A 19,219-nucleotide genomic window follows, 5' to 3' on the forward strand; every position below is an offset into this window, starting at 1 on the left:
AGATTATATTTTTAATTATTTTGATGTGTTTTATATAAGTTTAAAATATTGTATTAGTGGTGATTGAAAAAAGAATCTTTAATCTATAAATTTAAAATACCATTGGAAAACTACAGAAAATATGAAATATATAATGGCCAAAATTATATTTCTATAATAAATTTTTTTCTTCTTCTTGGGAAAAAAGTTTTCTTCTAATAGCACTGAAGAAAAAGATAATATCTAGAATTCTCAGTATGAAATACAACTTTCATGGACCCCTTACATAGACTGGATATACTATTCTCCTCTTTGCAGATATGAGTATTTTTAGTTCTCTAATATATATATTATAAAGTAGAGAAATTGAAAAGAAAGTTTGGTGATAATGACAATTGGAATTTTCATCCCAGGATGCACAGAGTAAATATTTTACATAAATTTGATGCAAAATATATCCAAGTTGAGATATACTATCACCTCAACTTCTTTAGTCTTCATGCCTTTAGATGGCCTTTGCAAACTTTGTAATGGAGACTGTTAGCATCTTCTCCAAACCTTCTTTGTTTACCCTTACTAAATCTTAAATATTATTACATGAATATAGCAGTATCATGAGGGGATTTAAAAATTATTTCATTCGTAATTCAGGATTGTTAATCCTGAGATCAGTGTAATTGAATATTTTAACATTAGCCACTTAATATCTTTATAATGAAAAAGTTGCCTTCAATTTTGTTAAAAGTGAAAACTTCACCTTTACATTTATTTTAATTATATTTTTTTTCCTTGAGTGTGAGTCAATATAACTGGGTAGGTAGAATTGTTAAATTATGAAGGGCAAAAGGAGGCGCATACGCCCTCAGTATAACAACCACTCTAAGGGAACTTTTGACAAAGCTTTCCTCACTAACCATAGAAATAGAATTAAGACAGGCTGAACTCAAATTTCCTTACTCCACACCTAAGCATCTGAAACCCTTACCTTAAGAGGAAAGGGAGCAACTTAAGTTGCTCACATAATACTTTACATGTCTCTTTCAAATATTTATAGGCCATTTATTAAAAAACATAAAATGTTAGCAAGCAGACTCAAAGTCAAAAGACACTTTACTAATGTTAAATATCTTACGTGTAATGTAGCAAGAATAAACTGGATTTCATAAAACAGATATTGGCTGCAACATTAATTATATGTTAATTTTATGGTTACTGTGTAATTAATAGAATATATTTGCATACAGTATATTTTGTACTAATACAAACATAACATAATTAGCACAACTGAATAAAACAATTGATATATAGTACAATAATGTATATAATTAATACAATATGTTTAGTAAAAGGAATTTGGGAAGCAAAATTTTCCATTTAGGGAAATATCTCTGGGTTTAAAGACCTAAAATTATTTTCCTAAAGGGTTCCTCTCAAAGCATCTAATTGCAATTTTGTAACCCTAACCAATAAAATACATGTATAAAAATCAACTTTTATTTAATTATGACCTAAATTTGTTTGAGTCTTAAATATTCAGATACAGTACCCCCAGAATCTATATAAAAGGGTTGTTTGAAGGGTTACCAAGAGGAGCAACTATTTCTCTAAAATATAGACATTTTAGGTTGTTTGATATTTGTTCAAAATGCTATGCTTTATTTTCTCCTCAAAGATTCTGCAAATCTCAGTTTTTAGATTGACTGAGGGTTAAAAGTGTTTAGGTACAACCATTACGCTAATATTTTATATGTGTTTGTGTGTGTGTACTGCTTTGTATAAGAAAATTGCTGTAAACAATATAAGATTTCATTACAATTTTTTGATCCAAGATTCATAGCCCTTGATTAAATTGTCAGGAATGCCTATCACTTAAGCAGGATGACTCATACATCATGTTATTGATTTACCTTTCTGCTCAGTATTTTGATGTTATTTCAAGAATAAGAGTAAAGAGAAGATAGTTCCTGGTAGATGAAATTCCAATTTCAAGTTGTGTAGTTTAGGGCTGAACTATCACTTTGTCTTATTTGACCAAGCAACTATATTAAGATACATATTTTAAGTGTGTTGGATGCTTGCCCTCTTGCCATTACATAAAATAATGTCCTCAATACTGCCTACATGGTTTTAGCATTTTAATTGTTAATAGCATCAGAAAAGAGACCAACCATCTATCACCTCTGTACTGCACTTCCATCCTGCCCCCATTATGCACCCCCAGCACATCTGCGACACTTCCGATGGAGGGAACAGCACAGTGACTTTCTTTTCTAGGCACCTCTCTCTAAGTAATCTGACTTGCTACTTAGGCTCTGGTATCTTTGCATAGTGTATTTAACAAATACAAGAGAGAATAAACTGTCCAGGATTTGTGTGTATTCCTATTATATAACATTAGGGCAACAGAAGGCTAGACAGATTTCAGTTTTATATGATGTATGGCTAGCAATCAAGATTTCTGGAATTGACATGAGTCTACATTAGCTCCAGATTGCAGTTTTCATGGCAATTGCATAAGATGGCAATTTTGTTGAAAATTTGGCAATAGTTTGGAATTCAATCTTTAATTTTAAGCGTTTTGACTTTGATGAATCTTCATAGATACTTTAGAGAGAAAATAAAATACCATAGAAGCAAAACCCTATTATGGTCAACTAGCTATCAAAAAGGAGGTATGATTCCTCTTCCTTATTAGCTACTGCTGACATCAAGATTAAAGTACTATATTAACATAAAATTGGGTGATAATCTTTAGTCTGAGCTAACACCGAAATAGAGAGCTATATGTTGTCTAGACTATAAGACAGACATTTCTTTGAAAACATTCACATACATACACTCATACACATGCACACACAGTATCCTATTTTATACGCACTAGATCTGAAATCCACATTGGCAATATTAACAAAAGTTTTACTTGAGTCAGCAGCTGTCTTAAAGGTCAAATTTGTGGATTTCTCCAGCATGGAAAGGAAAATGAAAAATAAGATAAATGGAAGGATGCCAGAGAAAACAGATCAAACAAAAAATATTTCCAAATAATTATAGATATTTCTCAGGAAGAATCATAATAAATCCCTAGAAACATACAACCTATCCAAACTGAATTATGAAGAAATAGAAAATCTGAAAAGAGTAAGGAGGGTGAATTAATAATCAAACACCTCCGGGCTTCCCTGGTGGCGCAGTGGTTGAGAGTCCGCCTGCTGATGCAGGGGACATGGGTTCGTGCCCTGGTCCAGGAAGATCCCACGTGCCGTGGAGCAGCTGGGCCCGTGAGCCATGGCCACTGAGTCTGCACATCCGGAGCCTGTGCTCCGCAACGGGAGAGGCCACAACAGTGAGAAGCCCGTGTACCGCAAAAAAAAAAAAAAAAAAAAAAAAAAAAATCAAACACCTCCAAACAAAGAGAAGTCCAGATCTAGATGGGCTCACTGGTGAATTCTATCAAATATTTAAAGAGTAACTAATGCCAATCCTTTTCAAACTCTTCCAAAAATTGAAGGGTAGGAAACACATCCAAACTCATTTTACTAGTCCAGCACTACCCTAATACCAAACCCAAACAAGGACACTACAACAAAAGAAAATTACAGGCCAATATCCCTGATGAACTTAGATGCAAAAATCCTCAATAAAATATTAGCAAACTGATTTATACTGCACATTAAAAGGATCATATACCATGATCAAGTGAGATTTATTCCTGCAATGCAAAGATGGTTCAACAGTTGCAAATGGATTGACTTAATACAAGATGGCAGAGTAAGAAGATCCTGAGCTCACTTCATCTCATGGGCACACCAAAAGTACAACTATTTACAGAGCAACTATTGATGAGAAATACAGTCTACCAGAAAAGATCTTCTAAAAACTAAAGATATAGGCGCAGCGGTGTACAGTGGCCTTAGTGGAAGAGGTTTTTTCTGTTCGTTGACGTTGTTCTGTTCTGTTCAGTTTGGAATCAGTCAAGTCTTGGGAGTCACTGCCGCTGCCGTCAACATGTCGGTCCCAAGATCACTCATGAAACAGCTGCCCATTCAGTCTACGGCTGGGGCCGTCCCGGTTCGCAATGAGAAAGGTGAGATTTCGATGGAAAAAGTGAAGGTAAAACGTTATGTGTCGGGAAAGAGGCCAGACTATGCCCCTATGGAGTCCTCAGATGAGGAGGATGAAGAGTTTCAGTTCATTAATAAAGCCAAAGAACAAGAAGCAGAGCCTGAGGAACAGGAGGAGGATTCATCTAGCAACCCTCGGCTACAGCGTTTGCAGAACCGTATTAGTGAAGATGTGGAGGAGAGATTGGCTCGACATCGGAAAATAGTGGAACCTGAAGTGGTTGGAGAAAGTGACTCCGAAGTGGAAGGAGATGCTTGGTGCATGGAATGAGAAGATAGCAGTGAAGAAGAAGAGGAAGAGATTGATGATGAGGAAATAGAACGGCACCGTGGCATGATGCGTCAACGAGCACAGGAGAGAAAAAATGAAGAGCTGGAAGTCATGGAGGTGGAAGATGAGGGACGTTCTGGGGAGGAGTCAGAATCAGAGTCTGAGTATGAAGAGTACACAGACAGTGAAGATGAGATGGAGCCTCGCCTTAAGCCAGTTTTCATTTGGAAGAAGGACCGGGTAACGGTTCAGGAACGTGAGGCTGAAGCATTGAAACAGAAGGAGCTGGAGCAGGAGGCCAAACGCATGGCTGAGGAGAGGCGCAAGTACACACTCAAGATTGTAGAAGAGGAGACCAAGAAAGAGCTGGAAGAGAACAAGCGGTCCCTGGCTGCACTGGATGCACTCAATACTGACAATGAAAATGATGAGGAGGAATATGAGGCATGGAAAGTTCGGGAGCTAAAGAGAATCAAGAGGGACAGAGAAGATCGAGAAGCGCTTGAAAAGGAGAAAGCAGAAATTGAACGCATGCGAAACCTGACTGAGGAAGAGAGGCGAGCTGAGCTTCGGGCAAATGGCAAAGTCATTACCAACAAAGCTGTTAAGGGCAAATATAAGTTCTTACAGAAGTATTATCACCGGGGTGCCTTCTTCATGGATGAGGATGAAGAAGTATACAAGAGAGATTTCAGCGCACCTACCCTGGAGGATCATTTCAACAAAACCATTCTTCCCAAAGTCATGCAGGTCAAGAACTTTGGACGCTCTGGTCGTACCAAGTACACCCACCTCGTGGATCAAGACACCACCTCCTTTGACTCAGCATGGGGCCAAGAGAGTGCTCAGAACACAAAGTTCTTTAAACAAAAGGCAGCTGGGGTACGAGATCTGTTTGAGCGGCCATCTGCCAAGAAGCGGAAAACTACTTAGAGTTCAACTACTTATTCTTCCAACTGTGGGACACAAGGGGAAATCTCAGCATCTGGTCCTTGGTTGTTTTTACTACTATTTACATGGCCCCTGTATCCAGCCTGCTGAGCCTACTGCCATACCTGTGACACTGGGCAAACCTAGTCTTTGAGGTGCTTTGTGAGGTTTGGACTCATGCTGAGAAACCTGCAGAAAAGCACTGTCCAGGTAGGATTAGAGCCTCCCCACTTAGGATTATTTCTGAGAAATCTTCAACTTCATTACTGCTCTGGCTTCCCATATTCACTTGGGACTGTTCCAGGTTTCTTTTTCCAGCCCTTAGCTTGGGTTAGAAAAATGGATGGGCATGTAAGCGGACAATGCATTACTTCTACCGTACAGGAAATCTAAGCTCATTGAAACCTGTTTTGCATTTTTGGGGTAAATTTTTCTAGATGAACTTTTTGATCCATTTATGTGTGTGTATGTGTGTCAAGAAATAAAAGAATCATACACCAAAAAAAAAAAAACAAAAAACTAAAGATATAAAAAAGGAACCACAAGGAGACAGGTAGGAGGAGCAGAGGCATAGTATACTCAAGACCCATACCCCTGGTGGGTGCCTTACAAATGGGAGAGTAATTACAATTGCAGAGGTTCTTCCCAAGGAGTGAGGAGACTTAGCCCCACATCACACACCCCAACCCAGGTGTCCTGCTCTGGGAAGACAAGCCCTGAGAATGTTTGGCTTTGAAGGCAAGCAGGGCTTCCTTAGGGGAGACCCAGAGGGCTGTGTGAAGTACAGATCCTATTCTCAAAGGGTGCACACAAAATCTCATACATTCCAGCACCCAGGATAGAAGAAGTAATGTGAAAGGAGCCTAGGTCAAATGCACCTGCTGATACTGGAGAATCTCCCAGAGAGGCAGAAGGCAACTGGAACTCACCCTGGGGGCAAAGACACTAGCAGCTGCCATTTTGGGGAGCTCATTCTACCATGTGGACACTGGCACTGGAAAGCACTAATCTGGAATCCTCCCTTGAGCTTATTAACCTCAGGACACAGCCCCACCAACCAGCCTGTAGGGTTGTTACTGGGATGCCTCAGGCCAAGCAACTACTCACCTCAGGACACAGCCCCACTCACCAGCAGGAAGGCTGCCTTAGGACCCTCTGAGCCCACAGCCACCCCCAGACATGTCCCTATCCACCAGATGGCCCAGGACCCAGCGCTGCACACCAGCATGCAGGCATGGACCCAGGACCCACAAGGCCCTGCCGCCAGAGACCCTGGGACTCAGTACTACCCACCAGTGGACAGGCACCAACCCCAGGACCACAGGACTTAGCTTTATACACTGGTGGGTGGGGGCACCGGGCATGGGATCTCCTAGAAAATGACCCCACCCACCACTGGGCACACACCAGCCCTAGGACCACAGCCGTCCTCCAGCCTGCCTTCCCAAGATCCAGCCAGCACACCAGCAGGCCAGCCCCAGCCCTGGGACTCCCAGGTTCCAGCCCTGCTCACCAGCAGGCCAACTCCAGCTCTGAAACACCTTGGGCTCCTCAGCCAGTAGGCCCTGGATCCAGCCCTACCAAACAGCATACCGACACCAGCTTTGGTACCCCCAGGGCCCTGCAGCCAGAGACCCTAGGACTTGGCTCTGCCCACCACCATGCCAACTCCAGCTCTGAAATACCTTTAACTCTCCAGCCAGCCATCCTGGGATCCAACCCCACTAACCAGTGGGCAAACACAAGCTTTGGGACACCCCAGAATTCAAAGCCAGTCATGTCAAAAAAACCGCCCCACACAAGACCAGGCCAACACTAGATCTGGGAACACTGCCCACCCAATCACCCACCCCAGAACCCAGCTTTTCCTGCCAGTGAGCCAGCTCTAGCCCCAGGAACCCCCAGGTTTCCACAGCCATATGCCTTGTGACCCAGTCCTACCAAATACTGGCCACCAGCCTCCACACAAGGCAGGGCCTGGCAACCAGCTGGACAGGGGCCAGCTACACCTACCAGACAACTCAGAGTAGTCAGCCTACAACAACAGACAGACCCACCCAGCCCACAAAAGTGACATCACTACAGCATATAGCTCTGGTGACCAGAAGGGAGTGTGCTGCTGGGACATATAGGGCTTCTATAAAAGGCAATTTCTCCAAGGTCAAGAAATGTAACCAACCTACAAGATACATAGAAATAAAAGCAGCAAATTAGGAAAAATGAAGTGACAGAGGAACAGGTTCCAGTAAAGAAACAGGATACAACCCTAGAAGAAAAATTAAGTGAAATGGAGATAGGCAATCTACCCAATAAAGAGCTCAAAATAAAAATCATATAGGTGATCAAAGAACTTGGGAGAAGAATGGATGCAAAGAACAAGAAGTCAGAAGTTTTCAACAAAGAGTTAGAAAATATAAAGAACAACCAGAGAGGAATACAATAACTGAAATGAAAAATACACTAGAAGAAATCAATAGTAGATTAAATGATACAGAGGAATGGATCAGTGAGCTGGAAGACAGAATGGTGGAAATCAAAGAAGCTGAACAGAAAAAAAGAATAAAGAATAAAAAGATATGAGGACAGTTTAAGAGACCTCACATTATAGGGGATCCAGAAGAAGAAAGAGAAAGAGGCAGAGAACATATCTGAACACATGATAGCTGAAAACTTCCCTAACCTGGGAAAAGAAACAAATATCCAGGTCCAGGATGAGTCCCAAATAGGATCAACCCAAAGAGGACTACAACAAGAAACACACATTTTAATTGAAATGGCAAAAATTAAAGCTAAAGAAAGAATATTAAAAGCAGCAAGGGAAAAGCAATAAGTTACATATAAGGGAACTCCCATAAAGCAATCAGCTGACTTTTCAGCAGAAACTCTGCAGTACAGAAGATAGCAGCATGATATATTTAAAGTGATAAAAGGGAAAACCTACAACGAAGAATACTCTACACAGCAAGGCTTTCATTCAGATTTAATGGAGAGATCAAAAGATTTACTGACAAGCAAAAGCTAAAAGATTCAGCACCACCAAATCCGCTTTACAAGATATGTTAAGGGGACTTCTCTAAGTGAAAAAGAAAAACCCACAACTAGAAACATGAATATTAGGAAAGGAAAAAACTCACTGGTAAAGGCAAAAATACAGTAATGGTAGTAAATCAACTACATACAAAGCTAGTTGAAAGGTTAAAAGACAAAAGTAGGAAAATCATCTGTATCTGCAATAAGTAGCTAAAAGATACACAAAAGATGTAAAATACAATGTCAAAAAGAGTAAATGGGGGGTGAGGGAGTAAAAATGCAGGGTTTTTTAAATGCATTTGAAATTAAGAGATCAGCAACTTAAAATAATCATATATATGTATATACACACACATATCAAACAAAATAATCATAAACGCACACATACACATTGCTATATATAAACCTCATGGTAACTACAAACCAAAAATCTATAAAAGATACACATACAAAAGAAAAGGAATCCAAACATCACACTAAAGATAGTCATTAAATAACAAGGGAAGAGGACAAAAGAAGAACAAAAAAGAACTACAAAAATAACCTCAAAATAATTAACAAAATGACAATAAGTACATACCTATTAATAATTACTTTAAGTGCAAATGGACTAAATGCCCCAATCAAAAGACACAGTGGCTGAATAGATAAAAAAGCAAAATCCATATACATTCTGCCTACAAGAGACTCACTTCAGATCTAAAGAAAGACCAAGACTGAAAGTGAGGGTATGGAAAAATGTATTTCATGCAAATGGAAATCAAAGTAAAAGCAATATGTATATCAGACAAAATAGACTTTAAAACATAGACTGTAACAAGTGACAAAGGACATTACATAATGATCAAGGGATCAATCTAAGAAGATAAACAATTGTAAATGCACCCAAGGTAGAAGTACCTAAATACACAAAGCAAACATTAACAGACATAAAGGGAGATATCAACAGTAACACAATAATAGTAGGGGACTTTAAAACCCCACTTACATCAATGGACAGATCATTCAGACAGAAAATCAGTAAGGAAACATTGGCCTTAAATGATGCATTAGATGAAATGGACTTAAAGGATATATGTAGAACATTCCATCCAAAAGCAGCAGAATACACATTCTTTTCAAGTGCACATGGAACATTCTCCAGAATTGTTACATGCTAGGCCACAAAACAAGCATTGTTAAATTTAAGAAAGCTGAAATCATATCAAGCATCTTTTCTGATCACAATGCTATGAGAGTAGAAATCAAGTACAAGGAAAAAACTGCAAAAAACAAAAACACGTGGAGGCTAAAAAAATATTCTACTTATAAATGGATCACTTAAGAAATCAAAGGAGAAACTAAAAAGCACCTGGAGACAAATTAAAATGAAAACACAACAATCCAAAATCTATGGGATACAGCAAAAACAGTTCTAAGAGGGAAACTTGGAGCCATACAAGGTTACAACAGGAAACAAGAAAAACCTCAGATAAACAACCCAACTTACACCTAAAGGAACTAGAAAAAGAACAAAACCCAAAAGTAGTAGAAGAAAAAAATCATAAAGATCAGAGCAGAAATAAATAAAATAGGGACTAAAAAAGCTAGAAAAGATGAATGAAACTAAGAGCTGGGTCTTTGAAAAGATTAAAAAAACAAACTGATAAACCTTGAGCCAGACTCATCACAAAAAAAGGGGGCCCAAATCAATACAATCAGAAATGAAAAAGGAGAAGTTACAACTGACACCACAGAAATGCAAAGGATCATAAGAGATTGCTACGAACAACCATGGGCCAATAAAATGGACAACCTTGAAGAAATGGACAAATTTCCTAGAAGTGTACAATCTCCCAAGACTGAACCAGGAAGAGATAGAAAATTAAAACAGACCAATTGCTGAGAATGAAATTGAATCCATAACTTACAAACTCCCAACAAAAGTCCAGGACAAGATGGCTTCACAGGTGAATTCTAACATATTCTTCACAGGTGAATTCTAACAAATTTAGAGAAGGGTAACAGCCTATCCTTTTCAAACTATTCCAGAAACTTGTAGAGGAAGAAACACTTCCAAATTCATTCTATGAGGCCAACATCACCCTGATACCAAAACCAGACAAAGGTATCACAAAAAAGAAATTCACAGGCTAATATCACTGATGAACACAGATGCAAAAATCCTCAACAAAATATTAGCAAATTAAATCCACAACACGTTAAAAGGATCATACACCATGATCAAGTGGGATTTATCCCAGTAATGCAAGGATGATTCAATATCTGCAAATCAATGTGATACACCACATTAACAAAATGAATAAAAATCATATGATCATCTCAATATGTGCAGATAGGGCTTTTGACAAAATTCAACATCCATTTATGATAAAAACTCTCCAAAAAGCCAGTATAGAGGGAACATACCTCAACATAATAAAGGCCATATATGATAAGCCCACAGTTACCATCATACTTAAGGCTGAAAGGCTAAAAGCATTCCCTCTAAGATCAGGAACAAGACAAGGATGCCCACTCTCATCACTTTTATTCAACATAGTATTGGAAGTCCCAGCCACAGCAGTCAGATAAGAAAAAGAAACTAAAGGAATCCAAATCGGAAAGGAAGAAATAAAACCATCACTGTCTGCAGATGACATGATACTATACATAGAAAGTCCTAAAGACACCACCAAAAAACTACTACTAGAATTTATCAATGAATTTGGTAAAGTTGCATGATACAAAATTAATATACAGAAATCTGTTGCATTTCTATACAATAATAATGAACTATCAGAAAGTGAAATTAAGGGGAAAAACCCATTTATAATCTCATCAGAAAGAATAAAATACCTAAGAATAAATCTAACTAAGGAGGTAAAAGACCTGTACTCAGAAAACTATAAGACACTGATGAAAGAAATTGAAGATGAGATGACACAAAGAGTTGGAATGACCATGTTCATGGACTGGAAGAATATTATTAAAATGATCACATTTCCCAAGGCAAGCCTCTAGAGAGTCAACGAAATCCCTATCAAAATATCAATAGCATTTTTCATAGAACTGGAACAAGTAATTCTAAAATTTGTATGGAACCGCATAAGATTCTTAATAGCAAAAACCATTTGAGAAAGAAAAACAGAGCTGGAAGTATCATGCCCCCTGAATTTAGACTACACTTGAAAGCCCCAATAATCAAAACAGTACGGTAGTGGCACAAAAACAGGCATGTAGGTGAATGGAACAGTACAGAAAGCCCAGAAATAAATCCACCACTTATGTTCAATTAATCTACGACAAAGGATGCAAAAATAAACCATAGGGAAAGACAGTCTTTCCAATAAGTGGTGCTGGGAAAACTGAACAGCTACATGTAAAAATGAAATTAGAACATTTTCTCATACCATATACAAAAATAAACTCAAAATGGATTAAATGCCTAAATGTAAAACTGGAAACCATGAGACCCTTAGAATAAAACATAGAGCACTCTTTGACATAATCATAATATTTTTTTGGATCTAAGGCAAAGGAAACAAGAACAAAAATAAACAAATGGACCTAATTAAACTTAGAAGCTTTTGCATCACAAAGGAAACCATCAACAAAATGAAAAAACAACCTACTGAATGGGAGAAAAATTTGCAAATGATATGACTGATCAGTTGTTGGTTATAACCAACAACTATAAACAGCTCATACAACTCAACATCAAAAAAATAACCCAATTTAAAAAAATGGATGGAAGACCTGAATAGACATTTTTCCAAAGACAACATACAGATGACCAACAGGCACATGAAAAGATGCCCAACATCATTAATCAGAGAAATGCAAATCAAAACCACAATGAGATACCACCTCACACCAGTCAGAATGGCTGTCATCAAAAAGACCACAAATGACAAATATTAGTGAGGATCTGGAGAAAAGTGAACAGTTGTACACTGTTGATGGGAATGTAAGCTGATGCAGCCACTGTGGAAAACAGTATGGAGTTTCCTCAAAAAAATGAAAATAGAACTACCATACAATCCAGCAATGGCACTCCTGAGTATATATCTGAAGAAAATAAAACACTAATTTGAAAAGATACATGCACCACAATGTTCACAGCAGCATTATTTACAATACCCAAGAAATGGAAGTAAACTTAGTGTCTATCAACAGATAAATGGATAAAAGAGTCGTGATATATATACATACATATATATATATATATATATATATATATATATATATATATATATATGGGTCTTCTTTTTGTATCCATTCAGCCAGTCTATGTCCTTCAGTTGGAGCACTTAGTCCATATACATTTAATGTATGATATGTATGTTCCTATTACCATTTTCTTAATTGTTTTGGGTTTGCTACTGTAGGTAGCAGAGGCCAGCATGACATTGCAACAGTGAGGTACACCGTGTGTTCTTCCAGGGAACTTTTCCCTAGATCACGGGACCCTGGCAGTGGCGTGCTACACAGGCTCCTGTGGGGGAGTGTGGGTAGTGACCTGTGCTTGCGCACATGATTCTTGGTGGCTGTAGCAGTAGCCTTAGCCTTTCATGCCCGTCTCTGGTGTCCACGCTGATAGCTGCAGCTCGTACCTGTCTCTGGAGTTTGTTTAGGCAGTACTCTGAATCCCCTCTCCTCACGCACCCGAAACAATGGTCTCTTGCCTCTTAAGAAGTTCCAGACTTTTTCCCAAGCTCCCTCCTGGCTAGCCTGTGCACTAGCCCCCTTCAGGCTGTGTTCACGCCGCCAACCCCAGTCCTCTCCCTGGGATCTGACCTCCGAAGCCGGAGCCTCAGCTCCCAGCCCCACCCCCCGCCCCGGTGGGAGAGCAGACAAGCCTCTCGGGCTGGTGAGTGCTGATCGGCACCGATCCTCTGTGCGGGAATCTCTCCGCTTTGCCCTCAGCACCCCTGTTGCTGCGCTCCCCGCCTCCGCCACCCGCAGTCTCCGCCAATTAAAGGGCTTCCTAGTGTGTGGAAACCTTTCCTTCTTCACAGCTCCCCCACAGATGTGCAGGTCCTGTCCCTATTCTTTTGTCTCTGTTTTTTCTTTTCTCTTTTGCCCTACCAAGGTACATGGGGATTTTCTTGACTTTTAGGAAGTCTGAGGTATCCTGCCAGCAGTCAGTAGGTGTTCTGTAGGAGTTGTTCCACGTAGATGTATTTTTGATGTATTCTTGGGGAGGAATGTGATCTGCCAGTCTTACTCCTCCTCCATCTTGAAGGTCCAGCCCTGACATTTATTTTAATAGTTAAAGTTATTGAAATGTAGAATGTAGGCACCCATATCCCAAACATGGAGAACAAAGTCTGAAGATCAGTGAGTGTTCAGTAACAAGTATTTGTTAAATTTCTTAGCTTTTGTGCAACGATATAAGTTTTGCTTTTCGAAACCTACTTTGAATCTCAAAATATATTGATATCATCCATTCCCAATTTTGTTTTACCTGCTTTACAAGATCCACTGCCCTAATATCACAATATGTTGACCCGTTCTGCTAGCACTATTAAAATTTTATGCATGCCTCATTCGTATTTTATGATAATTAATAGTATCATTTAGAAAATTCATCTCCTAGGAGATGAGGACTTTTGTGTCTTAATTCTTTTTTGAAACATCTGACCTAGGAAACACTTTAATCACAATATTTAAACTTTTTTGTAGTTGCTCACAACCATTGTGACAACCAATGCAATTAACTGTTCGACCCCAGTATAATTTGTCCTGTCTAATTGATATTACCACTACTTACCTGAATCAGTTATGATTGCTTCTGAAATACCTAGTGTTATACTCAATTCCCAGTCTTTACTGGTTCTTGCCTACATCCTGTTTTTTGTATCACAATTGCCTTCTGTGATCACAGCTACTACTACCTCTTTCTATTTGAGTATTATTAGTCAGGGTAAGTAATGTTAGCTGTGTAATAAACAACCCTCAAATCTTGGAGGATTGACAATATAAATGTTAATTGGTTGCCGTTGACTTGTGCCAAAGTACAAAATGGTCCCCCAACTGTGGGAAGAAAAGGTTCTAATGCATGCAGAATTTCAGAGAGCCAGTACGACTGACTCTTGGCCATTTCTAATATATGGCTTCAAATTCACATCTAGTCAACAGAACAGGGAAAGAAACAGATTGTGGAGCAATTCTTAACTGCCTTACCCCAGAAGTGACACATCAGTTCTGCTCACATTTCATTGGTGGCAACCAACCAGTCTTATGACTGCACTTATAATCAAAAGAACTAGAAAATAGTTTGTACTCAAGAGAAAGGAAAAGCCTAATAAGCATCTGACCAATCTTTGACACAAATTTCACATAAACTCATGGATCTTACAGATTCAACTTGTTCAAAATAATTTTTTATCACTATCATCTTGATACAAAAACTGCCATGACATTTCCAGTGTAAGCTTTCACTACTTCCTGAAAGGATGTTAAGTCTGAAAAAACTCTAGGCAATTAAAATATATAAAAGGACCCTACTGATCTTTTTTGTACTCAAGACAGGAAGTCAGCTAAGGTTCCAATTCCTTTCAAATGGAGAATAGTAGTAAAATCCAACATAAGGGCACTAGGGATAGACAAGGGTCAAGACTACTGCAACTGCTGGGTCAGTTTTAGCAGTGACATAATGGAAGACGTATGTGTAAGATTATAAATTGAAGTTTATTTTTTAATATATTATATCATTGTACTTCTTTTTTTTTTTTTTTAATAGCAATGGGGTTCTACAACTTTGACAGTAGTTACTTTGGACTTCAGTTAAAGCCTCTCCAGGCTCAGTTGGGAGCCTAATCAGAGTATTTCCAGGTAAATGATGCTTGGGTCCAGTTGTTTTTGAAATATACCTTTCCACTTATGACTATAATCAGAATGTTGGTCTGACTTCAATAGTTGATAGCCAAACTGTGTCAAAATTTTCCTTATCAGATAAATGGTAAATTGTACTAAACATATACTATATTCTCTTATAGGGAGAATTCAGCTTACCATGCTATCACAAATTATGATAAAATTTTAAAATTTTATCTAACTCAGTTTCAGGTTTCCTTGTTCCCTTCACACTTTGAACGGAAAAGCATCATCACTTATTTTTATTACTGAATCCTGAAATTCTAAAAGTTACTTTGCGTATTTCATTTGCTGGGCCTTTTCTGTTCCAGAATTCATTCATATGCAGAATTACCCATGATATTCTGAAGAAAACAGGATGTCATTCTCTAAATGAAACACTTGGAAGGAGGATTATTTCTATTTCAAGCCTCCAGTTTATTTTAATTTATTTGCTGATGGAGCCAAGATCTGCAAGAACAGTCCCACATTCTCATGCTGATTCTAAGTGCAAAAATCTACATCATGACCTCTGTATTAACAGACACAATATATCTTTAAAAATAGTGTTCCAGCTGTATGTGCCAGGGCCCTAGTGGCTTCAAATCTAAACAGACAACATTACTACAGAAAAGCTTCAGTCTTGAGAAGAGTGGCTTTCACACAATTGAATAAGAATTTTATTTTTTTAAAAAAAGCAAGTGCTGAGCTTAAAATACATTGTCAGAGTACCAGCATCCAAAATAGAGTGAAAATGTATGCCTCAACTGAAGCAGTTTTAGTCTGTCACTCATTTCATGGTTTATAATCATTCTCAAGTGAATATTATCAAGAAAGTGCTTTTGTCTCCATCTCCCCTGGGTGTACCCTTCTGTATCTCCATGAACAATCCTCAGAGGAGCCTTAGAGGAAGACCGAGTTTGCTATTCACATTTGATTGCACAAGTTCCTGGGATGGGGTCAAATCTGTGATTTAGGAGCCTTTCTCTCTGCTCATCCTCATTCTTCTCCCTCTTCTAGGACCACAGAAGAAGATAAACAGCCACTAGCACGTTTAGAGTAAGCTATATGATGTCAAAATAATTGAATAACTGATGTTTTGTTAGGGTATAGATTGTCACTGATTAATATATCCCTGGAGGCCAACATCATTATTGTAAAGGAGAAGAAACTGTTGAAATTGATGAGCATGTGGTCAATGGGGACCAGAGATGCCCTTAAATGAACTAGCAGTTTGGATGTTTTTCTCAGAAGGTGGGGAAATAGATGCCAATTACAATATCAATTAACAGTGTATAGCATTGCAGACATTCCTGTGGATGACTTATTCAATAAGTGAAACCTGTAAGTTAGATGGCATAGGTATTATCTACACTTTTCAGCTGAAGTAATGAAGATTTGGAGAATTTAAGTGATTTAGCCCATCTTCAAGTCAGGATGTGCTAGAGTCAGCATTTTATAAAACTGTTCCTGTGATTCAAAATCCTATGCATGCTCTCTTTTTACTACACTAGTGATTTTTTTAAGATTGTATTCTGCAGTGATACGGCTCTCTGGAACAGAACTTTGAGGATTGCCGTAAGGGGAAAGCAGAGAATCCAAGCAAGTGGGAATGCCAATAGCATCTTCTCTAAATTCAATCAAACCAACCCCATGTCTATTGTTTAAATTGGGATTTGATATTAAGATTACACTTGAAAATTTTTTAAAAATCATAATTGCAATAACTAAACAACACAAGTTTTTAGCACAAAATATTGTACTACGCCATGTTTCTTTTTCCAAATAAGGACTGCTCAAAGTGATTCCTAGGTAAAAAGTTCATCTATCAAGCTTACCTTGAACTCAGGACCTTCAGGTTGTGAGACCGATGCACTGCTGGCTACACCAAAATGGCAGCTCTAAGTTTACCTAGAGAAACATAGGAATTGAAAGATGAGGATATTCTTAAGGCTAACAAATTTATGTATGTATTTTCTCTGCTAATCTTGTTTAAAGATCAAGTTGTAGTTGATTTAATTTATTAGATTTAGCAGGTGTCCTACTGGGGGTCTGCACACCAGTTTTTCTATGAGAAAGGCAATGGATCCTTCTATGACGGGACCCTGAATCCTACCACAACTGATTAAGGTTGACACCTAACCCAAGTTGGGCCAATTTCATTACCTCCACAAAAAAAAAAAAAAAAAAAAGCCACCATCACTACAGTTAGGTACATCAAGCTGAATCTGAGTCACATTAATAGTGTAGCTACACAAACTACAAAACTTCCCAGGTTTCTACTCATTCTGAAACTTATTTTCAGTATTTCCTTTGATTCCTTGACATTCACTTTTATTGTTTAAGGTAGTTCTAGCTTTTGTTTTTCCTCTTTTGCAACAAACAACATCTTACCTAAGAGCAGTAATTAAAAAAAAAGAAACTACTTGTGGAAGCAGTTGTGTTCTATAATTCAGGGTGCTTTTTCTTTTTATCCTTCCTTATTAATGAACTTAAGAAAAATACTTAATTACAATTACAGTTTACAGTAAGTCAAATATCTATCAAGTTTAAGAATTTTCTTAATATGTTTCTAGTATATTTTTATAATATTAATGATCCAAATATAGGTAAAATTATATCTTTGTAAAGCCTATTAAATAAAATCACAAATGAAAGGTTTTTCAGTTATTAAATTCAATTTCTCTTTTCTTAATTTCTACCACTAATCCTAGAAATGCATTTCTGTATTTGAAGACTCTTCCATTTTTTATGGTTATTGCTCTAAAATATTTGAAATACTTAATTTTACAATATTGTCTCAGATATGATGACTGCATATGGGTTTTTATCTGAGTACATACTCTAAAATAAGACTGTTCTTAAATAATCACTGTATGAAGTAAAATCCCTATTTTACACCACAGTCTATTAGCAGAAATGTGAACTGTACAAAATGAGTAATTGTATATAAAGGAAGATTTTACTGATGATTAAACTTCTGAAATTTTATTGTATTTCACAGTGTATTATTTTTTTAACCTGGGAAAAAGAGGACACTTTGCACATCTTTTAGCACCCATCATTATTCAATTAAACAGACTATTTGAAAAATAAAATTCTCACGGTAAGCTGCTGAATTGGGCTATTCTGAAAGTCTTCTAATCATTTTTATGCTTTGTTCTTATTAGTTGTACATTACTGCCTTATGTTTCCTTGGTTCAGGTACCTATCAACTCACAATTGATTACAATAACCTCTCAACTGTCCTTCAGGTCCCTGGCTCTTTTCTTTATTGTCACCCCAAATGCAAGTCAACCTATACCCAACTTATAAATCAATCCTCATAAATACCTCATTCACCTCTCAACTTGTTAAAATGAGATTAAAGTACTTTTTTGCTAATTTAACACTCTTGAGAGGTATTCAAGGGTCTCCAAGTTAACACTACCTTGCCCAATACAAACTACTTTTTTTTTTTTTTTTTTTTTTTTGCAGTACGTGGGCCTCTCACCGCTGTGGCCTCTCCCGCTGCGGAGCACAGGCTCCGGAGGCGCAGGCTCAGCGGCCATGGCTCACGAGCCCAGCCGCTCCGCGGCATGTGGGATCCTCCCTGACCAGGGCAGGAGCCCGTGTCCCCTGCATCGGCAGGCAGACTCTCAACCACTGCGCCACCAGGGAAGCCCCAAACTACTTTTATAGAGCCAGGCATTTGTAATGCATTTTCTCTAATCCTCATAATACACATGTTAAGTATACTTAGTTATTCCAGTTTTACAACTGAAGAAACTGAGGCCCAGAGAATTTAACCGATTTTCCAAAGTTATATAGTTAATAAGTAGAGGCATCTGTTTTTGGACCCAAGTATGTCTGGATTCCATAAAAGACTTCATTAAAAATAGGTTCCAAGTTCACAGAAATTTAGGAAAATAATCTATAGCATATCCATCTTGGAAATTCAAAGTTTTCATTAGTATTTGAAGGAACTGAATAGTCCTACATTAACAAATGCTTTCCAATTTGATTAACCCAGCATTTTCCTAACATATTGAATCTCACTATCTTTTAT

At 38.0% G+C, this 19,219-nt stretch overlaps 1 protein-coding gene across 1 annotated transcript; it reads left to right on the forward strand.

The window, feature by feature from the left end:
* The first annotated feature begins 3,899 nt into the window (after positions 1-3,899).
* On the forward strand, positions 3,900-5,775 carry LOC132496073 (microfibrillar-associated protein 1-like). Its single transcript, XM_060108258.1, is given in 1 exon segment — positions 3,900-5,775. A coding segment is annotated over 1 exon segment (1,320 nt). The 5' UTR covers positions 3,900-3,984; the 3' UTR covers positions 5,305-5,775.
* The last annotated feature ends 13,444 nt before the right edge of the window (positions 5,776-19,219 follow it).

This window comes from Mesoplodon densirostris, chromosome 9 (genome assembly GCF_025265405.1).
Source record: "Mesoplodon densirostris isolate mMesDen1 chromosome 9, mMesDen1 primary haplotype, whole genome shotgun sequence".
In the NCBI taxonomy this organism is placed as follows: Eukaryota; Metazoa; Chordata; class Mammalia; order Artiodactyla; family Ziphiidae; genus Mesoplodon; species Mesoplodon densirostris.